This window comes from Mandrillus leucophaeus, unplaced genomic scaffold (genome assembly GCF_000951045.1).
Source record: "Mandrillus leucophaeus isolate KB7577 unplaced genomic scaffold, Mleu.le_1.0 Scaffold214, whole genome shotgun sequence".
Classification (NCBI taxonomy): domain Eukaryota; kingdom Metazoa; phylum Chordata; class Mammalia; order Primates; family Cercopithecidae; genus Mandrillus; species Mandrillus leucophaeus.
The window spans coordinates 419,485-447,449 of NW_012102188.1; the positions used below are offsets into that span (position 1 = coordinate 419,485).

General features: G+C 43.0%; 1 protein-coding gene across 2 annotated transcripts in view; it reads right to left on the reverse strand.

The window, feature by feature from the left end:
• Positions 1-27,965, reverse strand: part of MERTK (MER proto-oncogene, tyrosine kinase) — a 143,090-nt gene that overhangs the window by 31,728 nt on the left and 83,397 nt on the right. For both annotated transcript variants that reach the window (XM_011980519.1, XM_011980517.1), the window contains exons 7-11: positions 24,757-24,940; positions 16,840-16,991; positions 9,440-9,593; positions 6,365-6,518; positions 1,945-2,030 (exon numbers count right to left, since the gene is read on the reverse strand). In XM_011980519.1, the coding sequence (XP_011835909.1) occupies positions 1,945-2,030; positions 6,365-6,518; positions 9,440-9,593; positions 16,840-16,991; positions 24,757-24,940 (730 nt within the window). The remainder of the gene's footprint in view (positions 1-1,944; positions 2,031-6,364; positions 6,519-9,439; positions 9,594-16,839; positions 16,992-24,756; positions 24,941-27,965) is intronic.

Sequence of the window (27,965 nt, forward strand, 5' to 3'; positions counted from 1 at the left end):
CACGGTGAAACCCCGTCTCTACTAAAAAATACAAAAAAACTAGCCGGGCGAGGTGGCGGGCGCCTGTGGTCCCAGGTACTCGGGAGGCTGAGGCAGGAGAATGGCGTAATCCCGGGAGGCGGAGCTTGCAGTGAGCCGAGATCTGGCCACTGCACTCTAGCCTGGGCGACAGAGCGAGACTCCATCTCAAAAAAAAAAAATAAAATAAAATAAATATTCCTTATTTATTTATTTATTTATTTATTTATTTATTTATTGAGCCAGAGTCTAGCTCTGTCGCCCAGGCTGGAGTACAATGGCACAGTCTTGGCTCACTGCAACCTCTGACTCCTAGGTTCAAGCGATTCTTGTGCCTCAGCCGGCACAAGTATCTGGAACTGCAGGCACGCACCACCACACCCAGCTAATTTATGTATTTTTAGTAGAGACGGGTTTCATAATGTGGGCCAGACTGGTCTCGAACTCCTGACCTCAAGTAATCTGCCCACCTCGCCCTCCCAAAGTGCTGGGATTACAGGCGTGAGCCACCACGGCCAGCCCCTTTTCTCATTTTGTATCTATTATTTCTCTCCCCAAATTGCCAGTAATGAAACTTCATACTTTATTATGATTAAACTAAGTATAATGAATCCTTCAGGGCAAGGTTAATTCTGAAGAATTACAAAAATTAGAACCGTATTTCTCTTTCTGTAGTGTGGTAGCAACAGCCGGCAATCAGATTCATGTAGGGGTGGTTTGCCTTTGACTTAAAGGGGTAAGGAAGGTAAGTAAGTCAATAGGTACTTTCTAGTGAATTCTTTACTATTAATATTATACCCTTAACTACAGTATACAAAAGAACCAAACTTCCCCTACCCTCCCATGCCATGGATGGAGTCTCACAAACCACAGAAAACATCTAGAGAACAAGCTCTTATTTTACATACTGTATATGAAACCTCATTATAACAGCATAGCTAGGGCTAAAATGAGCACTTTGAGGAACTGGAGAATAAGATTTTCTATAATAAAATATGTAATATAGTAAGGTATATAATAGATGTGTTGTGTTGGCAACAAGAGAAATTAACCAGAAGGAGACCAGTTCAACAACTCCTGGCAAATGATTCAGTCTGGACCATAGTTAAGGCATCAACAAGCTCTTGAAAGAAAAAAAAAAAAATGTGGATAATTAGGACACATTAGTTCTCCGAGAAAAAACTTTATCCAGTGGTTCTCCAATAAAGGAGAGAAAGTGGTCTAAATGACAAATTTTAAAATTTTAAATTAAAAAAAAAATTGAGGATATCTAAAAGTCAAAACTTACAGACTAGAAACGTAAAGCAACTAATAATATTCTACACCAAGCAAGTTTCTATTTCATAGCAACCTGTATTCCGTCATTTTCATAGATTTTCTTTACTGGGGGCAAACATCCAGAAGCATGAATTTGTTAATATTTGCATGTTCTTTCTATACTTTTTCTGAAATTATTCAGGAACACTAGTATCTGTTTAGTTCCACTGTTTAAACCAGAAGCCCCCACTCTCTGATTCAGCAAAGCTCAAACCATAATTACTATAAAGCATGTTGGCACATCATCCTCGGAGTTGGTTGCCAGGAAAACAGGAAATGAGGCTCGAGATTATGTCCGCTAGTTATAAGTTTTCTTTAAATCCCTGACCTCTACCCATCTTCTGTCACCCCCAGAAGGTTCCTCTTTTCTGCCCCATTTCATGACATTAGGAGTCCTTTTAACCCCAGGTTAAGCTCCTGATTCCAGTAAATTAGCCCGCAGAGCTGTGCATAGCAGTATCTACTTGTGGCTTTTAAAGACATTTTGTACATTAAAAATATCCATTCGTCTTCGACACCTTTGGCTTTTGTTAGAAATCTGTCTGTTTTTCTTTCTTTGTTCTCAACTATTTTAACTTTTGCCAAAAAGGGAAATGAAAGCCAACTTACAGGTAAGTTCAATGGCTCGCCGACAGAAGGACTTCTTTGCTACATAATTTACCACTAATTCAGAATCCTCCTCTGTGAATGCATTCCTGGGTGAATGAAAACAAAGATACTTCACTATAAAAACAGGGCTACTGGGGCAGGTGCTGATTCCACAAGGATGCTACAGAGCTTCCCCTTTTCAACGGGCTCTTTTACAACAAAAACTTTCCCCCTAGAAGAAATATGTTTCTTTCCTTTGATTTATTTTAGACTTACTTGGCAATATTGAAACTACTTTAGCTAGGTACCATCAAGAACAGAGAATAACAGACAAGCTCCCAGTGGCCAAAGCTGTAACAATCTGAGCAAGAAACTAAAGTAATACTAGACTATGGAGTATAAAATGACTATCAATGAGTTCATACTTATGAAAATATGATTGAATGAATGAATGGAACAAAACACACCAATCTCCTGTGGTGAAGGATTCCAAATATTTTATGTAGCTAGTAAGGGGTGGAGGGAGTTAAATCCTTACGCTGTGAGTATGGGCTTGCATAGGGACTTGCTTCCAAAGAACAGTAGGGAAAGGGAGAAAAAATAACTTCATGGTAGAGAAACCCAGCAAATACTACTTCCGCCAGGTGATCAATGTCAACATCAGCAGTGAAAAATCATGTTAATATGCACCTTTGATAAGAAGTGATGACAATGGCACTTTAATTCTGTGGCTCTTCCTCTCAATCACCCATAACCCCTGCTCATTATCAGCAAAACATTGAACAAATTGCAACAGAGGGGCATCCTACAAAACCCCCAACTAACACTTCTGAAAACTGGCAAGATCATCAAAGATAAGAAAGGTCTAAGAAACGGCCACAGCAAAGAGGAGCCTAAGGAGATGTGACGACTGACTAAAATGTGGCGTCCTGGATGGGATCCCAGAACAGAAAAGGGACATTAGGTGAAAATTAAGGAAATCTCAAAGTAGAGATGTTAGCTAATGGCAATGTATCAATATTGGCTCATTAACTGTAACAAATGTATTGTACTAATTGTCAGGACCCTGAGCCCAAGCTAAGCCATCATTTCCCCTGTGACCCGCTCGTATACATCCAGATGACCTGAAGCAACCGAAGATCCACAAAAGAAGTGAAAATAGTCAGTTCCTGCCTTAACTGATGATATTCCACCATTGTGATTTGTTCCTGCTCCACCCTAATTGATGAATTGACTTTGTGACAATACCCCTCCCCACCCTTGCAATAAGGCACTTTGTGATATTCCCCCCATCCTTGTGAATGTACTTTGTACAATACACCCTCTCCACCCTTGAGAAGGTACTTTGTAATATTCTCCCTGCTCTTGAGAATGTACTCTGCAAGATCCACCCCCTGCCCGCAAAAAATTGGTCCTAACTCCACCGCCTATCCCAAACCTATAAGAACTAACAATAATTCCACCACCCTTTGCTGACTCCTTTTTCGGACTCAGCCCGCCTGCACCCAGGTGATTAAAAAGCTTTACTGTGGCCAGGCACGTGGCTCACGCCTGTAATCCCAGCACTTTGGGAGGCCAAGGTGGACAGATCACGAGGTCAGGAGATCGAGACCATCCTGGTTAACATGGTGAAACCCCGTTTCTACTAAAAATACAAAAAATTAGCCGGGCGTGATGGCAGGCGCCTGTAGTCCCAGGTACTCAGGAGGCTGAGGCAGGAGAATGGCGTGTACCTGGGAGGCGGAGCTTGCAGTGAGCCGAGACAGTGCCACTGCACTCCAGCCTGGGTGATAGAGCAAGATCCCGTCCCAAAAAAAAAAAAAAAAAAAAGCTTTATTGCTCACACAAAGCCTGTTGATGGTCTCTTCACACAGATACGTGTGACACTAATAATGTAAGCTGTTAATAATAGAGGAAACTAGGTATGGAGCATATGAGAAGTTTCTGTACTATCTTCTCAATGTTTCTGTAAAATTAAAACTGTTCTAAAAAATAAGGCTGGGCGTGGTGATTCATGCCTGCAATCCCAGCACTTTGGGAGGCTGAGGCAGGAGGATCACTTGAGTCCAGGAGTTCAAGACCAGCCTGGGCAACAAGGTGAGATGCCTCATCTCTACAAAAAGTAAGAAAATTAGCCAGAAATGGTAGTGTGCGACTGCAGTCCCAGCTAATCGGGAAGCTGAGATGGGAGGATCACTTGGGTTCTGGAGGATGAGGCTGCAGTGAGCCATGACTGCACCACTGCACTCCAGCCTGGACGACAGAGCAACATCCTGTCTCAAAAAAATGAATTAATTTTAAAAATAAAAAATGAAGCCTATTTTAACAATCCATTTAGTCACTGTTTTAGACTAATTGGTGGGAAAGTATTATGAATTAGAAAGTCCAGATTACAGATTTAATCTCAATTTACCTTAGGTACATAGGTTATTTCAAAGTGATACACAATTAAAAAAAATACTGATGTACAAAAAGCAAAGCACTTGGAAAGATGTACACCAAAATAGCAACCAAGACCAACTATGGGCCTGAGATGGGTCTCACTTTCTCCTTTTGACTATTCTATGTAATCTGATTTTTAAAAAATATAATGTTATTTTTATAAGTAAAAATAAAAGTATTTTCATTTAAAAATGAGCTGGAAAGTGGTTTTACAAAAGGAACAAATGAATAGATATTGTAGTAAGGATCCATGGGAACTGACTTTGGCATAGATAAAAATAACCTGTTACAAGTCTTTGTTTTAAGCTTCTGCTGAGCTTAAGGGTTCCTGGAAATAGTTTTATTTTTAAATATTTGAAATAGTATTGTAATCTTGTTAATATATTTGCTGTGCTCAGCAGCCCCACTTTTTGGTAATGTGGCATGTGCTGCTCTTTCTGGCTGGAATGCTCTTCTTCTCTCTCATCTAATGAATACCTGCTCTTTCTTCAGATCTTAGCTCTGGTGTCAGCCACTTCTGCAAGAAGGCCTTCCTTGACTTTCTTAACGAAGCCAAATTTTTCTGACACATTCTTACCCCTTTACATAGAATTTATTACAGTTGCCATTTTTAATCTATTCTGTGAGTGCTTGACTACTGCCTGACTCCCCATGAACTGTGAACCCCATGAGGGCAGGATTTTGTTCACCACTGTATTCCAGGCTACGGCAGTGCCTAGTGCCTAGCAGGCCTTTAATACATATATATATATTTTTATTTTTTATTTTTTTATTTTTTTTGAGATGGAGTCTCACTCTGTTGCCCAGGCTGGAGTGCAGTGGCACGATCTCTGCTCACTGCAAGCTCCGCCTCCTGGGTTCACGCCATTCTCCTGCCTCAGCCTCTCAAGTAGCTGGGACTACAGGGGCCCGCCACCACACCCAGCTAATTTTTTTGTATTTTTGGTAGAGACGGGGTTTCACCATGTTAGCCAGGATGGTCTCGATCTCCTGACCTAGTGATCCGCCCGCCTTGGCCTCCCAAAGTGCTGGGATTACAGGCGTGAGCCACTGCGCCCGGCCTTTAATACATATTAATGAGCTACTCTTGCAGCTTCTGCAGAGGTTCTCCGTACTTGTTTTATGATGAGCCCACATGTCACACCAAGATCCTGGGATGTATTTTAGTCAATTATATGTTCAAGATTTAGATCAGATTTTGTCCACTTCTTTAAAATAGTCATTCTTAGAATTCACATACTAAGATATAACAATTGTAAGAATAGGCTTGTAAAGACTAAAGTAACTGACCCCTAAGACTGGGATGAACACAAATAAAGGGCAGCCTGGCTGCCAATCTTAAGCCCTTCCCACGCCTATGGCAAGTCTTGGAGCGAGTGGGATGTTCTAGTAGCATTCTGAAGGTGGAGCAATGAAAGAGGGAGGCTCAGCTCCCTCCAAAGTATAGCCATACACTCCTCACTCAATCTATCCCACTCCAACCTGCCAACAACCCTTCTGGGTTCAAGCAATTCCTGTGCCTCAACCTCTCAAGTAGCTGGGATTACAGGCATGTGTCATCATGCCCAGCCAATTTTTGCATTTTCTGTAGAGACAACGTTTTGCCCTGTTGGCCAGGCTGGTCTCAAACTCCTGACCTCAAGTGATCCGCCTGCCTTGACCTCCCAAAGTGCTGGGATTACAGGTGTGAGCCACCGCCCTCGGCCTATTTTTAAGGCTTCTAATAAAAGTCCTCACTTAACAGCAACCCAGTTTGAGTAGCGAAGGCCTACTGATACTCTTCTCTGTAAAGGAACCCTTTTCAGGGCTGGCTTTTGCTGGCAGCTGCTTCTGTAAGCCATGGCCTAAGTCAGGAAGCTGCCTGAGCCCAAGGTATGTGTAAGGTAGGGCAGCCACCTGGGAGCAATGTGAGCAGCTGGCCCAACAGGAAAGGCATAATCACTTGGTATAACAACCTGGTCAATAGCAGTGAGCAAACATTTTTAGCTGGGAGACTTACCCGAACTTTGTCTCCTGAACTCTTTTTCTGACGGCCAAGGAGATGTATAAAACCAACCCAATCAAAATAAATCCACAAAAGCAGCCAAAGATGATGAGCACAGGATCTGCGTTGCCAGGTGCTGGAGTTGAAGAGGGGGCATGATCTACCCAACCTGGTAAAATACCAATAGACTAATCATGGGTTTGAAATATATGAGAAACATTGACTTGTAACAGGGAAGAACAAATAGTCAAAGCTTTCAGAACTCAGTTAAATCTTTTGTAATCTACAAATACAGGCAGGCCTCACTTTGTGTAAGCTGACACCATGCAAAGAGATCTTAATAACTGATGGGAAACTAGCTTGATTTACTCATTCCACAACAGACATATAGATCAAAATGTCACGTTGTACTCCAGAGGTATATATAATTTTTCAATTGTTAATTAAAAATAGTAACTTAAAAATCAATGAGAAAACTCACGTCAGTTATACATGTACAAGAAAATTTTAAAAATTACAACTAATATTTACTTGCACTGTAGTTTAAAAATGTGAAAAACATGAAAAATTAAAGTGTCATTTCTTTGTAAAAAACGATCGAGAGTAGGTTGAATAGTTTACCTTCTAGTCATGTAACTTATGATACAGAGAAAACATAGTTTCTGTGTTTTGGAGAACTGTCACATTCCTAAGTTTGGATCCGCGGCTAATACTTTATCTTTTATGCTTTCAAGGTTGTAAAATATCTCTCAGTATTCCTTCAATGCTGTTTTTTGACGGTGTCGCTTTCTCTGGGACATTTTCAACATTTTTGTCACAACCTCTTCATGTATGTGCATAAGTTCACCTTCACTAAGGACCGCTGGTTCACATCCAACGTTTATCAGCGGGGGCAGTAACAACTTTCCATAGTCTTACATTCAATTCAAATTTTACGTTGAACACTATCACTTTGCATTTCTTTGCTGTGCTTTTTACCTTTGTTTACCAACTCCCTCTTTCAATTACCCATTTTTGTAAAATGGCATGTGGGTTTGTCCCTGGGAGACAAGGAGGCAACACCGCCACATGTCTCCGCTAGGTGGGCACAAAAAGAATGACAAAGGCGCAGTGACCAATCACAACAGACTTTGAAAGAAATGATGCCATTGGTCCTGAGAGTGATGTGCATCTGTTATTTCTACAGTGATTGGTGGCCTGAAGAGCCAGCCGCCCGAGTTTATGCTTTCTGCCATTATAGTTAATATAGAATGGTGACTAAAATTTGAACTATATTGTTGGGGCATGGCTGTTTTTTAACTGTGGTAATTGAAATTTGTGCATACTGGAGCCAGGCAAGGTAAGGAATGCCTGCATAGCCAACATGGCTTCACCATATTGGCCAGGTTGGTCTGGGACTCCTGACCTCAAGGGATCCGCCTGCCGCAGCCTCCCAAAGTGCTGGGATTATAGGCATGAGCCACCGCGCCCAGCCTAAACTCCGATTTTTTAAAGCTGTCCCTTTAGAATCAGAATTTCATTGTCTTTGTTCTTGTTTTGTTTTGTTTTGTTTCGTTTTGGAGATGGGGTCTCACTCTGTCACCCAGGCAGAAATACAATGGGGTGATCTTGGCTCACTGCAACCTCCACCTGCCGGGCTCAAGCAATCCTCCCAAGTAGCTGGGACCACAGGCGCATGCCACCACACCCTGCTAATTTTTGTTGTTGTTGTTGTTGTTTTTGATAGAGATGGGGTTTCACCATGTTGGCTAGGCTGGTCTTGAACTCCTGAGTTCAAGTGATCTGCCTGCCTTGGCCTCCCAAAGTGTTGGAATTACAGGCGTGAGTCACCATGTCCAGGCAGAATCTCAGTGTCTTTGAATTTCTACCAGGTAGACACATCTTGCCTCCCCATCACCAGTTACTAGTGTTTCCCAGGAACTGTGCCTATGGGCTGCAGGAACCTAATATGGTTCCATTTCAGCACCAAAAGGGAGAGCAAGTTTGAGGGTCCCTGGTAACAGACAGGTGGGAACTCAGTCATCTGCTCACAAGTTCTGTCTGCTATTGGGTACAAAGGTCATTTTTGGCAAAAACTTAATGTATAAGCACACTGATCTAGATGCCTATGCATGGACTTTATGATAGTCATTTAACATTAAACAACCTAGGGAAGGTGAGAGTCAAACAAAGTGGCTCCATTGGGTTATGCAGTGAGCACAGCACTTGGTTCACTTGGGGTACCACGGTGGCACCGTGCCAAAGGACATTCCAGCAACATGCAAAAGCCAACACGCATGGCTGGGCATTTAGCTCAGTGGGCCCAGGACAGTCTGAGGATGGCTTCCATAGGAAATATTTCATATTCTGTGCAGACAAAGCACAAGGCATGTTACCCAAGGCTTGAATGGGTAAAAACATGGCAAAGCAGTACTGTTTGAAACACAGCAAAACAAGCACCAGCAAATAAATTGCCCCAATTATAGACAGCTAAGGATTAGCTGTATCGTTTATCTAAAATTCAGTCATGTACAGTATACATCATTGCAACTAAGTTCAATAAGTAAAGCCAAAGTTGGCATCTGAAAAGACTGATCTCCCAAGTAAGTTATTATCATTAATAGTAACTACAGGAGGGACCTATGGGTATCAGCAGTTCTATAAAGCATGTTATCATATCATATCTTTATCATTGGAAAAAGTATTTTTGATTCTTATTTTTCCTTTTTTTTTTTTTTTGAGACAGGGTCTCGCTCTCTTACCTAGCTAGAGTACAGTGGTGTGATCATAGCTCACTGAAACCTCTGCCTCCTGGGTTCAAGCAATCCTCCCATCTCAGCCTCCCAAGTAGCTGGGACAACAGGCATGATCCACCATGCCCAGCAAATTTTAAAAATACGTATTTTTTTGTAGAGACAGGGTCTCACTATGCTGTCCATTGCCCAGGTTGGTCTCAAACTCCTCCTGCTTTTGACTCCTGAAGTGTTGAGATAAGCCCAGCCTTATTTTTCATTCTTTAATCAGCCATCCATCCCCCAGGTTACTTTCTGGCAATCTGTGTACTGCCTGGACCATCACACCCTATCAGCCCTTACTGGGTATAGCTCTCACCGTGCGCAGGGATAAATATTTTCACGGGGTCACTGAAGGGCCCGACTCCCCCTTTTGTGACGGCTGCAATCCTCACTGTGCACGTAGCATTGTGGACTTGAACAGAGATCTGAGCTCGGCTGTTATTCTGGCCAACTTCCTCCAAGAGCTCTTTCTGGGGACAGAGAGGAAAAGAGGAAATGAAAACACTGACGGCCAAACTGCAGGCATGTCTATAGTTCCTTCTGAGGGAAGCCGTCCTGCCCACGTCTGGGGCCAGAAGCCACACTTTCACAGCGTTCCTTCCTCACTCAGGCCACGGCCAATGCAACCAAAAGGCGGGTAGAGACAGGATGCAACCTCAAGTTTTGGGGGGTGTTGGCAAGCTAGGGCTATGAGGGCATGGCACTTACAGTGGTCCTAAAGAAGCTTCTGGAAGAGACGGAGCATGTAGTAGATGCACCCAGATGGTAGACAAGACTGACTCCTTGAGCCCTCGATCCTCAGAACCATCCACAGCACAATACACCAGTCACACTGTCCCTTGACACTGTCCACCTGCCACCCGCCCTTGAACCAGCATGAGTGGCCTCCTGTTCTTTGAAATTATAAGCAGTTTGACTAAAATCTACCTGGAAGAGGGCACTGACACTTTTTTTTTCTTTCAGTGTGACAAATGTACAACTTGCTCAATTTTCAAAACTCTGGTTTTACTTTTATTTGTATGTTATTTAAAAGTCAATGTCATTCAAACAAAGGGAAAAAAATAACCAGAACTAAGGGTTTATACGACACCTTCCTCCCCTTTTCCAAACCTCTATAATCATAATGTTCTCTGGTGTAGGAAACTAATTTTGCGTTTGGGCTGGCTTTTCAAATGGAAATTGTAGGGGTTGTGAAAGCTGAAACGAAGTTCTAGGAACATATCTTTATCTCTGAATTTTGGAAATTTGATTTCAGAGACAGAAAGAAGTCTCAGGTCATGTAGGTGACAGATGTCACAGGTCATCAATGAACAGCAAAGGCAGTTCTATTGGTAACTGTATTCCCTGGTCACTCACTCTCAAGCCAGTCATTTTGCTAGTGATGGTGAAGGATAGAACCATCTCAACTCTTAAGGAGAGAGCAGTCCATCATTCATGACCAAGGGGGCACCTGGGTTGGCCATCCAGAGACTGTTTCCAAATCTAAATAGGCAATGGACATCAGGACCCAGAAATGTCCCCTGCAGAAAAAAAACAAGCTGTTTTTTCTGCTCGTGCACCACAATAGTCAACACAGAAGGCTTCTGTGACCTCTGGTCACCAAGAAGTGTATGAGAAGTTTTCCCTACAAACAACCAGTCAGTTCCACAGCAGACACCAGCTGGGCATTCTCCAACCCAGTTCAATTCTAACGCTATCACCTGGAGATAGTGTCAGATCCCACAGGGTGAGGGCTCAGCCCCCAAGAGCCCCCCCCCAATTTCAGATGCAAATCACAAGCCCCAGGTAGTTTGACCTGTACTTCTGACCAGCTGGCTATAAATCAGGGACTCCATGACCCCCTCCTTGAGTTTGTTTAATTTGCTAGAGTGGCTCACAGAACTTAGGAAAAGACATTCACTGGTTTATTCTTTTTTTCTTTTTTTCTTTTTGAGATGGAGTCTTGCTCTGTCACCCAGGCTGGAGTGCAGTGGAGCTATCTCAGCTCACTGCAACCTCCACCTCCCGGGTTCAAGCAATTCGCCTGCCTCAGCCGCCCAAGTAACCGGGACTACAGGTGCCCACCACCATGCCCAGCTAATTTTTGTATTTTTAGTAGAGATGGGGTTTCGCCACATTGGTCAGGCTGGTCTCAAACTCCTAACCTCAGGTGATCCACCTGCCTTGGCCTTCCAAAGTGCTGAGATTATAGGCGTGAGCCACTGCGCCCGGTCTCACTGTTAAGGGTTTAATGAGTTCCTTTATGTAAAACACATAGTACATGATCTGGCATGCTGCAAGTAATCAGTGGTGGCTATGATTATCCTTAGATCATGTTCAAGGTGTTGCTACAGTTGGGTCTTCTTTCTCTATAAATAAATACAAAACCTTACAGAATTGACTTTATGGTATCTTTCAAGTCTTGGTGCGTTAGAGAAAATCATCAAGGCTGTCTAGTTCCCCAAACCAAGAAGCTTATTTGACCCATTCATGGAGTTTACCTCCATGGTAGATTTCTCCTCCAGGCAAAATGTACCTTATTTGATCAATCCCTGGGTTTCAGAAGTAGTTCAGATCTCCGGCTGGCCATGAGAGCCTTGCCTATTCCTCATACTTTAAGATCACACCAGTTCAAATGCTCTGCTCTCTTTTGACAGTGAGAAAGAGGGAGAAAAGGAGAAAGGAAGAGGCGGTGGGCACAAGCCAACATCCAGGCACACAGCTCAGCTCATTAGGGGAACTTGTCAGGAGGCCAAGGTCTTGGGCCAAGTACACTGCAGCTTCCCTGAGTCTTTAAAGAAGTTGGTTCTCCGGGAGGCAGATGTTGCAGTGAGCCGAGATTGTGCCACTGCACTCCAGCCTGAACGACAGAGTGAGACTCTGTCTCAAAAAAAAAAAAAAGTTGGTTCTACATATCATGCTGTCTCAAGGCTATAAGAATCTCTGCTATGAGATTCCTTCTAAGTCTATACCCTTTGAAAACGAAGAGTAAACTAGCATTCGAGCAATAAACCCAATGAGCTCCATAAAAACCGCACGTATAAAAATGTGTCTCTGCCTAACGTTTAGGCGATTCTGGGTCAAAGTTAAACAGATTTATTTTCTGTTGAACTTCAAAGAGCCTTGAACTTGCCAGTATACATGTTGGGCCTTCAAGGTGGTATAATATGCAATATTTTATAACTCTATTTGCTCACTGAACTCTTTTTTCACGGAAGATCCACAGACACTTTATGGGAATGAGGGTGGGGTGGGAAATACTAGTCCAACTTAATAAAAGACTGTCCCATTCACAGAGAGAAATTTTCCAGCTGGTTTAGATGGTGTAGCGGGGCCCACAGATCAAATCCATAATGCCATAAGTGCCTACAAAGCAAGGTCAAGGCCCTGTGTTCAGACAGTACAAAGACAAGCAAGACCTGCCTCCAACTTCAAAGAGAACACATTGCATTTGCTCCTTGTCTTTGGATTTTAAGCTCTGATTTGGAAGGCAAGTAATTGCAAGAAAAATAGAACAAAAAAAGTAGGTATCATCATTGAGATATAATAAATATCCATACAGTAAAGATCAAAGGATTCTTAGTCTGAAAGTGACATGACCATTGTGGGAACGAAAGCTACAGACCTGTCTGCAGTGTAACTGCAACAAGCCAAGCAAAAATGACTGCCAAGGAAGTTCTGAAATTGCATGCACACGAAGAACCCCACCCTTAATTACAGTTATAAGTGAGAAATATCTTTAAAAAGTATCCAACTGCTCTGTCCTGCATAAGGAAGTAGCTTTAGTGTCAGTTATCTAAAAATGAAAATCAAAGGATAATTTTGAGACAAGGTTTTGTCTAAGCTTTGCCCTTCTGAGATGAAGGAAATTCAAGGAAATCAAAGTGACAGATGCCAAGATCATCTCAAACTTCCTTTTGGGTGTGGATTTCAGGGCACTCCCAGGGTCCGCCTTTCTTCTCTGTTCTTATTTGCCCCCAGTTTTGGATCATAAGCTTGACACTTGGCTGCATCAGAGAATGTTTTCCAAAGTCAAGTGAGCCACTGGGTCTTTGTTGTCACAAGACTGTCATGATGCATAAAGTATAGTGCAAAGCCCAATAAATGATCTCACTGGCATGATCTGGCATCCCCAAGGAGGTAAGTGACTGGAAAGGTCACGGCCCTAACTGTGGCAGTTCTGTTCTCCCTGCAGAGGGGACCGTTCTGAACAAAGGGCAATGAGAACGCACAGCCTAGCTGAGTGCTAATGGCATTTAGTGCACAAGGCTCTCCAGCCACAGTCATTCATAAGGTTTTCATCATTGCTGCCCTTCAGAACGCCTCAGCTCAAGAGGCCCCCTTCAGAAAAGTAGCTTTCGCCCATGCCAGAAGTAGAAGGAGAAAGGATGACCTGCAGCTCTTTAAACAAACTGGCTTGTTTTAGACAGCCTAAGTGTCTGCTGGTAATCACGATTTTCTGCCAAATAGAGAAAGATAAAAATTCCTGCTGAACCTTTATGTTTAGTACAGCTCTACTAAGCATTCAGCATTGTGAACAAAAGCCTTTCTCTCAAAGAGGCATTTGATTCCTGCAACTCAGCCAATGGAGAAATGCAGTTAATCCGGAGGCACCTCGCACACATGCCTTGGGACAAAAGACGAAAGGAAAGGCTGCTTCTCTCGCAGCTGTGACTTTTAAGCGGGATTGCTATTTAAAATTAATTAATACCATGATCATTTACTATGAGGCAGAACAACATGGACTGCTAAGCCTTCTTTTTCTCTACTTCCATCACCTATTGCGTCCAACAGTCTGCTTCCTGATAGGTAAACTGAGGCAGGGAACTCAAAATAAATTTTAAGTGTCCTTTCAGAAAATGGCAGTTTTGATAAATGCTGGATGATATGTGGCTAAAAATGATTAAAACAAAGCTTGGGCATCATTGGTGGGTGCATCCGCTCACCCACTCACCCTGTTCATCTCTATATGGAGCATCTGTATGTGATGCTCCATATAGATGCCATTAAGAAGCTAAAATTTGGATCTATGATATGGTTTGGCTGTGTCCCCACCCAAACCTCATTTTGACTTTTAGTGCCATAATCCCCACATGTCATGGGAGGGTCCCGGTGGGAGGTAATTGAGTCATGGGGGCAGGGTTTTCCTGTGCTGTTCTCTTGATAGTGAATGTCTCGTGAGATCCTATGGTTTTATAAAGGGGAGTTCCCCTGCACACGCTCTCTTGCCTGCCACCATGTAAGAAGTGCCTTTGCTCCTTCTCTGCCTCCTGCCATGATTGTGAGGATTCCCCAGCCATGTGGAACTGTGAGTCCATTAAACTTATTTTTCTTTAGAATTACCTAGTCTCAGGTATGTCTTTATTAGCAGTGTGAGAACAGACTAGTACAATTTGTTACCAGGGTTAGATTGATCAGGAATACAGCAACACAGAAGAAGCATGCTTTCCATGATCACAGTAAAGAAGAGACAGACCTGATAATGAAACCAGTGCATCTGCCCTTCCATGGATGTTCTGTGTCACAAAAGGAGGCAGTATTACCCTACTCTCTTCCTTTCCCAGGTGGGAAGGGAACCTGTCTAGAAGCTGCCCACCTAACCACACTCAGGCATCATCACCCAGCTGCCTTTCCTGCTGCTGTATTGGGTCCAGGGTTCACATCATAGCAGTGGTCTTTAGACTTCATAGAAATCAAAATCAAATGTCCCTCTGGGTTTGACTGGAGTCATGCCTAACAAAGTCGTTGGAAGGGCACTGGCTGGTACGTAGGGAGGGAGCCACTATTTCACAGGTAGATTCCCTTTGCCTTTTGTTTGCCACTGTGAAATGAAACCAGTGCTTATACTAGAGAGTCTTCACTGAACTTGCCAGCTTTAGCAAAAATCTAAAGGATCTTGCCAGCTTTAGATTGATTATAAGGCAGGAATTACCTGACATATTGATGCTCCCCCACCATACCCCTACCCAGTTCCAAGCACACACAAGGTTACTCATATCAGCAAACTCAATGTAATTATCCATAAAAGAAGAATCATCTAGGTCATCATCATGATCTGTAAGTCTCAAGTTGTGCTTCTGAGTTCATGCTTATCATTGGCTCCCTTGCTATCAACCAATTTCTACCTGCCTTGGCCTCACTTTCAGGGCCCTGCATTTTAGGGTCAGAACTCCTCAATCCAGCTTCATCTCACACCTCGCTCTCACAAAAGGGTTATGTTCCAGACCTTCAAGTGAGTCAGAACTTACAGCTGCCATATTGTGCCTTCTCTCATGTTATCTTTTCCCATCTGAGACTCCTCAAACTTCATCTGCCAAGATTACTCTAAGCTGTGATGGTTAATATTATGTGTCAACTTGACTGGGTGACAGAGGTGCCCAGCTATGTGGCTGAACATGATTTCTGGGTGTGTCTGTGAAGGTGTTTTCAGTGAGATTATTATTTGAAATGGGGGACTCACTAATACAGACTGCCCTCTCCAGTGTGGCTGGGCCTCATCCAATCCACTGAGGGCCTAGAAAGAACAAAAGGTAAAGAAAGGAGGAATTCTCCCCTTTTCTTCTGCCTGAATGCTTAAGCTGAGACATCAGTATTCTCCTATCCTTGGACTGAGATCTACACCACTGCCCCTGTTCTCAGGCCTTCAGACTCACTGAATTACACCACTGGCTCCCAGGTCTCTAGCTTCCAGACGGCAGATCGTGAGAAGTCTCAGTCTCCGTAACTGCATGAGTCAATTTCTCATCATAAATCTCCTTCTATACATACGTGTTCAATTAGCTGTTTCTTTAAAGAACTTTGACTGACACATAAGTCCAATTCAAGTACCACCTTTTCTGGGACAGGCAGTCTGCCACAGGCTCTAAGCATCTTTGTTCATCCTTGCTGAGCGTGACAAAGTGCAAGGCCTAACCATCCCCAGCCCTGAGCCATGCTGGGGCTGGTCACATGGGCAATGAAGTAGGTCAAGGTGGCCACAGCATGACGACTGTGCAACTGCACAGAGGATCAGCTTGTTTGCTGCTCACTACACAGGGTGCTGAGCCCTTGACCCTGGTACCCTCAGGTGCACAATCCACCAAGTGGATACATCACATTGCCCAATGGGACTCGGTGGGGCAGGGAACCTGTGCCATCTGGCTGATGCACCTGGTTGTGTGCTATGCAGTGTCAGACTGCATGTCCTGATCCAGTAAGTCTCATGTCTAATTTCGGCTTGCCTGCAGCTGTGCCAGGCTGGCCAGTGAGCTTGCTTAGTCCCCTCCTTTGGTGTCTGCTTACCTCCTGTCATTCTCTATGAGGATGAGGTTATTCCCGGATCATCTTCTTTTGCAAAGTCCCATGAAATTTCCAAAAGACCATGAATTGCTGGACTGCTAAGCCCTGTAGCTCCCTGACCTAATGCTACAATTTGGGTAGTCCACATTGTCTTCCTATAAGAGCCTAAATTCCATGCGGGCAAAAGTCAGGTGATAACAGAGGATGAAATCTGTATCTATCTCACGAATAAGTGAATGAATGAATGAGTGAGGAAAGTTCCAAAAGACTCCTTAGAATTTTGTAACTGTTCAGTCACCCTCTAATATTTACTATATTCTTTGTGTTCCCCTGAAAGGTGTCTTGCCTAACTCAATCACACCAGGTCTTTTCAAAACCAAACGAAAGCTTCTAAAACTGAAGTAAACCAGCAAGGTAAAAGGAGATGATCAATCGTGCTCTTCTAAGGTTTAGACTTACGGAAATCCCTGCACTCTGCCACACATGGGATATCCGGTAGCCCACCAGTTCTCCAGCCTGCCGCTTGGTCAGAGGCTTCATCCATCTGATGTCCACATTATCTCTAGATTCATTCAGAAACACAGTGACGTTTAAAGGTGCTACTGATGGGGCTGCAAAAGAAAAAGGAGAGAAGAATGAAGAACCACAAAGCACACACAGATGCATTCTCATCTGGGTTTTCAAGTGTTTGTTTTTCAAATGCTCTGTGAAAAGCACTCAAGTGAGACCAAGACTTATAGCACCTTTTCACCTTCTCAACTAAGATTTTCACTGAGAAATCAATGAGTTTTAAATCAGTGAGCCCTTTTAGGTTACTGAAGCCTAGAAATCCATTTCTTAAGTAGAAAATGTCAGCCAGAACATAGCGAGACCCTCTCTACAAAACGAAACAAAAAACTAAAAAATTAGCTGACTGCTTGGTGCACATCTGTAGTCCCAGTCCCTCCGGAGATAGAGGCAGGAGGATTCCTTGAGCCCAGGAGGCTGAGGCTACAGTTAGACGGGATCATGCCACTGCACTTCAGCCTGGGCAGAAAAAGCAAGCAAGGAAGAAAAGAAGGAAAGAAAGAGAAACAGAAAAAAAGAGAAAGAGAAAGAAAATAAGAAAACGTTGGCCACATATGGTGGTTCATGCCTATAATCCCAGCACTTTGGGAGGCCAGAGGGAGAGGATTGCTTGAGGTCAAGAGTTTGAGACCAACCTGGGCAACATAGTGAGACCCCCATTGCCACTAAAAATAAAAAAATTAGCTGGGTATGATAGCACAGGTCTGTAGTCCCAGCTACTTGGGAGGCTGAGGAAAGACCACTTGACCCTGGAAAGTCAAGGCTGCAGTGAGCTGTGATTGTACCACTGCACTCTAGCCTGGGCGACAGAGAAAGACCCTATCTCAAAAGAAATTTCATGAGCACCTAAAGTAAAACAGCAAAGAAGAGGAAGGCAGGGAAGGAAGGGTGGGTGGTGCTCTGGACTCCTGGGGAAGTGAAGCAGACACAACTTGAACAATGTTCTCCACGACAAACCTGTGGGGCAGAAGGTCAACACGGCCAGTTGGAGATCAGCTTGGTGGCATCTGAGATGCACAAGGTAGGAAACACTGCTGAGCTCAGAATGCAGCCACCATTTTAAAGTCCAGAGGCAAGTTACTGACGATCTGAACAGAGCTAATCTGTCAACACATTTAAAAAGTGCGTGTGTGTGTGTGTGTGAGTGTGCGCATGTGTGTACGTGTATAAAATAATTTGGGAAACAAGTTAAGATCATTACTACAGTCTTTTTTGGGAGAGAAGAACTTAACTATATCTATTAAAATTGAAAATAATATGCTCTCTGACCAAATATTTTACCATTTCTAGGAATTTAATCTATAGGTGATATTATATTTATTGCAGCATAATAATGACAAATAGAAATAAATGCAATGCTCGGTCAATAATTACGATATAACCTGGGAGGCGGAGGTTGCAGTGAGCCGAGATCATGCCACTGCACTCCAGTCTGGGCAACAGAGTGAGATTCTGTCTCAAGTAACAATAATAATAATAATATAAATTTTGATACATTTTCCAATGGAATACTTAATCACCTGGCCACTGGAAAGAATTAGGTATATCACATGTATTGATACGAAAAAAAAATCCAATGGGGGAAAAAATCAGATTGTGAAAAGTATATAGATCCATTTTAGAAATTAAAAAAAAAAAATCTTCTATATCTAGAAAGAATAATAACAATTAGAATAATATACACCAAACTGTTGCATGTAGTTGAATGAGGGGAGGTTAAATTATATATTTCAGATATGTGTGAAAGGATACTATAACCCTCTTTTTCTCTGCTGATCCCAGAAACAGTAATCATGAAGTTAAAATGAATTTCAGCTTAGAAAATGCCACACAACTGAAGCTGCCTATGAAATCAGTCACACACTTTCAAACCTGTTGTAGAATTTGTGGATAAATATGGCCAACACAACACGTCTGTATGTCTGCCTCCTCCCAAAACCCTTCTATGATGGCAATAAAGAATTTGAAAAGATATAAACTCACAAGGCAAAGAGGAGTCAACAGTAGAAGAGAGATTTCAACACATATTTGAAAGCTGAAAAAGAGATGAAGAAGGTATCATTAACTCAGCAAGCCAATGTTCCCCCAAAGAACCACAGAGCAGCTCAGAAACTGTGGGCCCAGGTGGTAAAACAGGGACTAAAACTGGAAAGAGTGATTGGAAGTCTGATTAAGAAATAGTTGCTTCTCGGCCGGGCGCGGTGGCTCAAGCCTGTAATCCCAGCACTTTGGGAGGCCGAGGCAGGCGGATCACGAGGTCAGGAGATCGAGACCATTCTGGCTAACCTGGTGAAACCCCGTCTCTACTTAAAAAATACAAAAAACTAGCCAGGGCGTGGTGGCCGCGCCTGTAGTCCCAGCTACTCGGGAGGCTGAGGCAGGAGAATGGCAGGGACCCGGGAGGCGGAGCTTGCAGTGAGCTGAGATCCGGCCACTGCACTCCAGCCCGGGTGACAGAGCGAGACTCCGTCTCAAAAAAAAAAAAAAAGAAATAGTTGCTTCTCAAAGTCTGTCTTCTCCATGCCTACACACCTGGTAAGTATGCCCTCAAATAGCCATAGGACACAGGGTGATTTCTTCTCTGAAGCAGAAAGCCACTAAACTTAGAGCACCTGTAGAATGGAGGCATGGTAAGGAGCCAGGCTGAAACCTGGGAAAATAAGTGAAAGTTTACACACTAAATGGCAAGGACTCTACCTTCCCTTCCCACCCACCTGGCTACTAGAATATCAGCAGCGACGTTTAATTCCTGGGGCAGGAGACTTCTTTTCTAGAGGAAGTCAGCGGCTACAGAGGAAAGAAACCAATTTTGACACTTGGGAGTATCTGGATCAAAACACTTAAGGCATCTGATAGTGAAGCCTACAAGCTCTGCCCAAGTTCCAGTCAAATCAAGGACTCTTCACCCTTCCATAGGAACAGACAGCAGAAATTGGCAGAGGTCTGGGGAAGCCCCCCGACTGAATGTCAGGGACCAAAAAAACCACACAGAACAGAGGGCTTAGAGGAGACAAAGCTGGTGTAGGGAACTAGAGAAAACTAAACACAAACAAACAAAAAATAACTGAGATATCCAGAAAAGGCTGTCATGATTGAGAACCAGAAAACAATTTTCAATGAAAAAAACTTTAAATTAGCAACATGATAAGTAAAATAAAATATTTAACAGAAGAATTGGAAGACAAATCAAGTACCTCTCAAGAAGGTAGAATAAAAGGGCAAAGAAAATAGGCCAATTTGAAAAAAGAAAATTGAGGAAGCAATCAAAGAGGTCTAATTAACAATTGTCTAACACAATTTCTGGAAAAAACAGAGATTGGAACATTTCCAAAGGAAAAACAAAAGTTTAAGGACCAAAGGACTTTCCAGATTTCCAGATCAAAGGGCCCACTGAATGCCCTTGATAATGACCAAAACAAATTGCACATCACAGCTTATCACAGAACCAGGATGAAAAAGATATTTTAAAAACTAAAACTGAAAAACAGTTCACATAGAAAACTTAAGTATCAGAATTTTCCACAGCCACCCATGAAGCTAAACAGTGATACGAAAACACCTTTAAACTTCTGAGGGAAAATAATTTCCACCTAAAATTCTATATTTGGAAAAATTACTAAGCCAGTATTACATAAGGACATGCAAGTTCCCACAATCTTTACTTTTTACGTATACATTCTGTGGAAGCTAATTGAGAATGGGCTCCATGAACATGAGGGCATAAACTAAGAAAGGCAAATACCCAGGAGAAGGCACCAGAATCCTGAGGATGCCTCTAAAGGAAAACAGAAAAAGAACCACATGAAACAATTAAAGGTAATGGTATCCAGGCCTCGCACGGGACAAGGGAGTAGTGCCTGTTCCCATGAATCAGACTGAAAATCTAATGATTCAAGAAGCACTGAGTAGGGCATACAGAATGGTCTTGTGTCAGCAGTGGGTAATAACTGAGTAGGGCATACAGAATGGTCTTGTGTCAGCAGTGGGTAATGACTGAGTAGGGCATACAGAATGGTCTTGTGTCAGCAGTGGGTAATAACTGACCTGAGACTGAGCCCTGCTCGGGTTCTGCCTAATAAATCTTAAAAGCAAGACCCTACAGGATTAAACTGTTTCCCACTAGCTTAGCTGTGTCTCAAAACAAAGCTCACTACTTAGAGAAATACAAGAATATCTAGCATCTAACATTGTAAAATTCTCCATGTCTGTAATCCAGTCAAAGATTATCAGGCATGCAATGAACCTGAAAAATACCACCTACAGTGGAAACATAAACGAATCAATTGAAACCACCCACACATAACATACCTGTTAGGACAGCAAACAAAGACATTGAAACAGTTATGAAAAGGCTGGGCACGGTGGCTCATGCCTATAATCCCCGCATTTTGGGAGGCTGAGGTGGGAAGATCATTTGAGGTGAGGAGTTTGAGAGCAGCCTGGGCAAAATAGTGAGACCCTGTTTCTACAAGCAAACAAACAAAAAACACGCCAGGTATGGTGGCTCACGCCTGTAATCCCAGCACTTTGGGAGGCCAAGGCAGGCGGATCACCTGAGGTCAAGAGTTCAAGTCCAGCCTGACTAACATGGAGAAAACCCCATCTCTACTAAAAATACAAAATTAGCTGGGCGTGCTGGTGCATGCCTGTAATCCCAGCTACTCGGGAGGCTGAGGCATGAGAATTGCTTGAACCCGGGAGGCAGATGTTGCGATGAGCCGAGATTGCACCATTGCACTCCAGCCTGGGCAACAAGAGTGAAACTCCGTCTCAAAACAAACAAAGAAACAAACAACAACAACAACAACAAAAACAACAAAAAACAAAAAATACCCAACACACACACACACACATAAAAACAAAAACAAAAATTAGTTGGGTCTGGTGGCATGCACCTGTAGTACCAGCTACGCAGAAGGTGAAGGCGAAGGTAGGAGAATTGCTTAAGCCAGCAGTTCAAGACTGCAGTGAGCTGACTGGCACTGCACTCCAGCCTGTGTGACTGAATGAGACTCTGTCTCAAAAAAGGAAGATAAGAAAGAAAGAAAAAAGAAAAGAAAAGTAATTATAAGTGCATTCTGGATGGTCCAAAAGTTAGAGACGGAAAAATGCAAAAAAGAGATAAAAATTACAGTGTATGAGATGAAGTATAAACTGGATAGGACTAATGTCAGATTAGATACTGCACCAAAAAAGATGAGTGAAATTGAAGATATAGCAATAGAAACTATCCAAAATAAAATCAGACAGAAAAGAAGGGGAAAGCAATAATAGATCATCAGTGAGTTATGGGACAACTTCAAATGATCTAATATATATGTAACTGTAGTCCTTTCAAAAGAGGATAGGTGGAAACAGGAAAAAAATGTAAAGAAGTAATGGCCAAACTTTTTCCAAATTTGATGTAAACAACAAATACAGAGACCCCAGAAGTTCAATGAACTCCAAACACAAGGAATATAAATAAAATTACACCAAAGTATGTCACAATTAAATTGCTCAAAATCAGTGATGAGGGTGAAAATAGGGACAAAAGACACATTACATACAGAGGAACAAAGTTAGGATGACCACAGACTTCTTGTGGGGAAACAATGCAAGCAAGAAGATAGTGGAGAAACTTCTTTTAATGTACTGAAAGTAAAAAAAAAACAAAAACAAAAACAAAAACTAAACTAAAACTGTGAACCTACAGTTCTATACCTCAAAAAATACTTTTCAAAAATGAAGGCTAAAAATAAGAACACTTCAAAGGTAAAATAAATATTTTTCCCCAGACTACAGGAGCTGAATACCACACCAGCAGATACACACTACAAGAAATGATTTTTTAAAAAGTTCTTCAGGAAGAAGGAGAATGATGCCAGATAAAATATAAAGACCAAAAAAGGAAGACCGCTAGAAATGGTAACTATAGGCATAAACATGTGTTTTTCCTGGTTATGTAAATCTCTCTATAAAAGATTATTGACTGAACAAAAATAACAACAGTGTAGCAATGGTTTTTAAGACACATTAAAGCAAACTCTTTGACAACAGCCAAAAACATCTGAAGGAGAAAATGGAATATATATGAAGTGGTATAAATCGAAGGTACACTGTGATAAGTTAAATATGTATACTGTGAACCCTAAAGCAACCATTAAAAGAACAGAAAAAAAGCTATGGCTAATAAGCCAAACAAAGAATAAAAAAAAGAATCATAAAAATATTAGTATTAAAAATATAAAAATATTTTTAAATGAAGAAAAAGAAGAAAAGGAGAACAAATTACAGATAGAACAAATAGAAAATACGATGCAATTAAACCTATCCATTTGAATGATTCCATTACATTTTAATGGACTTGTGGGTTATTTTATATGTATATATGTGTGTATATGTACACATATATAATAACCCCCCCCCCACACACACACACACACACACAGAGGTTTTTGTCATGGTTTCTGGCTTACAACTCCCATAGCCCTGGTTACAATCTTTTGCTATGATGTTGGGGACTTTACGCCTCAGGGGCAGGCCTCAGGAAACAATCTCTCTGAGTTCTTCCTTCCCTCCTTTCACGTGCCTCGATGCAGGACTCTAATCCTCCCCATCTTTCTGACTGTGGGTCATAAGGCCCTTATTACCAAGGGGGTCCTGACCCATAACCTGGAGGAAGGAATGCTGACATCATGAAACTTCCACCAAAAAAGCAAGACAGCAGGGTTCAGAGAGCTTCCAGATAACTGAACACGTGGAGGTTCCTGGAGGGTGGTGCGCCCAGGGAGGACATGGAAGCTCCACGCCCTTTCCCTCTATACCTCATCCTCCACATCTCTTCATTTGTATCCTTTGTAATATCCTTTATGATAAACTGGTAAATGTAAGTACTTCCCTGAGGTCTGTGAACCGTTCCAGCAAATTAATGGGACACACAGCTGAGGTCATGGGAAACACTTGGTCAGTCAGAAGTTCCAGAGGTCAAGATTTGTGATTGGCATCTAAAGGCTGGGGTCGGGGACGGGAGGGAGGGGAGGCCTGGGGATCGAGCCCTCAACCTGTGGGATCTGAAGCTATCTCCATGTAGTGTCAGGCTGGAACTGGAGGACACTCAGCTGGTCTCCGCTGTAGAGCTGACTGCTTGCTGGTGGAGAGAAATCCTCACATATGTTGGGGTCACCTAAGGCTTCTGTATTGACTATCGTGTTGGTAACATGTATTGATTGTTGTGTTGTGAGAGCGCATGTTTTTTTTGTTTTTTGTTTTTTTTTTTTTTTGAGACGGAGTCTTGCTCTGTCGCCCAGGCTGGAGTGCAGTGGCCGGATCTCAGCTCACTGCAAGCTCCGCCTCCCGGGTTCCGGCCATTCTCCTGCCTCAGCCTCCCGAGTACCTGGGACTACAGGCGCCCGCCACCTCGCCCGGCTAGTTTTTTGTATTTTTTTAGTAGAGACGGGGTTTCACCATGTTAGCTAGGATGGTCTTGATCTTGTGACGTGATCCGCCCGTCTCGGCCTCCCAAAGTGCTGGGATTACAGGCTTGAGCCACCGCGCCCGGCCTAGAGCGCATGTTTTAAAGTGTGCTGCTATTATCTTCTTCTATGTACAAGAAAAGATTACCTATACATAACACGGCTAAGTTTTGTCACTAAATGCTTTTAAAGTATGGAGGAAATATCTTTGCCATTTTCATCAGTCTCCTCAATAATTTTCTCCTCCAGAGACAAAGTCCAAACAAAGCAAAGTTTCAACTCTCAGGGCACTGGGAAGGGTTTGTTGAATCACATGCCACTGGGGGCAACATACATTCTGAACCCCAGGAATTACCTCCTTCAGTCGTGCTGGCTAGAATCCAAGGGCTCACTGCAGACCAGCCTATTTCATTCATGCAGGAAACGCCAATGCTGTAATTAGCCAGGGCTTGCAGCTGCTTGATTTGATACATATGTGGTGAGGCAGAGGTGTTAAAAATCATGACTGAGCCATTACTCAGTGGATCAACTTCCTTGACCTAAACGAAGAGTAAACACGAGGACCGGGCGTTAGTAAGGAGGTGGGAATGTCAGGCATGGGGCATGCGTGTATTTGGTGCACGTGGCCCTTCCTTTACACTGAGGGGAAGGACCTGCTTCCTTTCTGGGCACACACACATTTTCCCGCCAGCATCACTGTGTGTTACTCATGCCACTCGGGCAATAACTGAACACCTGAGAAAAACACCTAAAATAACAATAAACAGTTCTCACTGTGGCAGGTAATGGAGCAAATAATTATGATGATTAGAATTCATATTATACTATAAAATAAAACCTCTCCTCTCTTAGAACTTCTTCGATTCTTGACTTCTTTCAGCTGCTTCACGGAATATGCAACAGAGATAACAGATATCATATGTGCTGACAAATCCTGAAATATTTAATATTTTGCCTTTTAAAGGAAATATTTCCCAAATTCTGCTTTTAGAGGATGGGTTTCTTTCTTTTTTTTTTTTTTGAGATGGAACTTCGCTCTCGTTGCCCAGGCTGGAGTGCAGTGGCGTGATGTCAGCTCACTGCAACCTCCGCCTCCTGGATTCAAGCAATTCTCCTGCCTCAGCCTCCTGAGTAGCTGGAATTACAGGAGTGTGCCACCACGCGCAGCTAATTTTGTATTTTTAGTAGAGACAGGGTTTCACCATGTTGGCCAGGCTGGTCTTGAACTGCTGACCTCAGGTGATCCGCCTGCCTTTGGCCTTCCAAAGTGCTGGGATTACAGTCGTGAGCCACCACGCCCAGTGTTTCTTAATCTTCCTTTTTATTATGTAACCTGAGGAACGCTGCTCTTGCCTTGAGGCTAACTTTATTTTATTTTATTGTTATTATTATTACTTTTCTTGAGATGGAGTCTCAATCTGTTGCCCAGGCTGGAGTGCAATGGTGCGATCTCAGCTCACTGCAACCTCCGTCTCCCAGGTTCAAGTGATTCTCCCACCTCAGCCTCCAGAGTAGCTGGGATCACAGGTGCCTGCCACCATGCCTGGCTTTTTTTTTTTTTTTAAGTAGAGACGGGGTTTTACCATGTTGGTCAGGCTGGTCTTGAACTCCTGATTTAAGGGATCTGCCTGCCTTGGCCTCCCAAAGTGCTAGGATTACAGGCATGAGCCAATGCACCCATCCTGAGGCTAATTTTAGTGTGGCCTTTATTCTTAACCCCTTCGACCCCAACAGAAATTCAATTCCAGAAGCACACACAGGAAATGTAGATTCTTGGCTTTTTTTTTTTCTTTTTTGTGATGGGGAGATATAGGAAAGGGTCATTTGCCCCTCCTCCAGAAAACTTTTCTCCAAATCTCCTTTAAACATACTGCCTTATCTTTCCCTCCATAACTCCACCAGTCTCTCCACATTCCTCTCCAAATCTCTGTATGCATAGGAAAGAGAGGGCGATTCCCAGCACAAATCTAGTCCTGGGTGAAACTTCCATCTCTTTCCTTGCATACCTCCTGTCTGGGTATGGGGATAAGGGAGAGTATGGGATTTTGTTTTCCACTACATGCTTTTTCAAAATTTCTATAATATGTGGCGCTTATAAAATCAGAACAGACAAAATGATATCGGGTAAAACAAGCAACTGAGAGCAATTTGGGAAAAATCCTCAGGCCACAAAATGTATTGCTGTTAATAACGGGCTTGCAGTTCTGGGCTGTGGATATACAGTACTATAATTTCAGGCTATGTGTGTTTGAATCTTAGGTCAATGAACCAGAAATAAACATTCTGGAATTCCAAATCCCCTGGCGGATAGCAGGAGCATGGTGTAGGGGCTGAGTTTCTCCTCTGACTCAGACCCCGTGGGAGACAAGAAGGTATCATTTGACCTGAGAAGCCACCAGAGGAGAAACAAGAACCCGGACACTTGTCTTGGTGGTGGCTGTTGGCAGACATCACTTTTTGTTTGTTTCACTTTAGAGTGTGCACCTACTTCCTGGTGACCACCAAAGCGAAGGTGGAGGAAACCTTTGGCTCTCCTCCCCGCCCCACTTCCGGAGACACGTGGGGAGCATTTCCAGGCACAGGGACGCTCTCTGAGAGCACGTTCCTAGAGGAAAACAGGGTTTCTATAATGGCCCTTCTCAGTCAGTGGGTCCTCAGGGAAAAGAGCGCATGAAGTGGCAAGAAGTACGTGGGAGAGCTCAAAATAGAAATGGAGTGTGTGGCCCAAAAATGGGTGAAGAAAAGAGCTAAGATCAGGACCAAAGGAAGTGAGAGGGTGTGTCCTGCTAGCGCATGGATCTGAATCTCATCCAAAACATTCATTTGGTCCCGAGTCAGAGTTTAAAATTATAATTTTACAAAGCCATACTTGGTCCCTTCAAAAAATGGGAATACACTGTTAATGACAGAATAGAAAAGATAACTTTTAGAGCTTGTGCTGATTAACCCCAGTAGGACTGCCAGAGAATATAAAGGACACCTAGTTAAGCTTGAATTTCAAAGAAACAACAAGTAACTGTTCAGTATAGGTAGGTATGTCACGAGATTATTCGTGTAGTTTAACTGGGTGTTCCGTATTCTTATTTGCCAAATCTGGAAAGCCTACCAGAGATGGAAAGGAGAAAGGATGAACGGAGGCTGAGCTAGCCAAGGGGGACAAGAACAGAATCACCACATCCAGCATCACAGAATCCAAGATGGGCAAGAAAGGACTGGAATTTGGCCGTCTCAGGATGCTTTTTCATCTGTACCATGAACACCCAAAACCATGGCAGAGACAGAGCAGGTAAAGCTTGTGTGTGATCATCTTCCATCATCAGGGGTAACCTGGTGTTTTCAGACTTTTCAACCATCCTGCCCACCTCACGTCACCCTGAGACCTGCCGTCTCAAGGTGGGGCGGTACTCTTCCTCAGAGTCTCCCTGAAGCTCACCATCCTCGTGTTTCATGTCCTCTCAGGCTCTTCAAACAACTCAGCGCTTTGGTAACAGTTTTAAAAAGGGCTGGCCCATGCTTCAGTTATGTCCCTGTTATATAAATGTCTACCTCAGCCTGGCCAACATG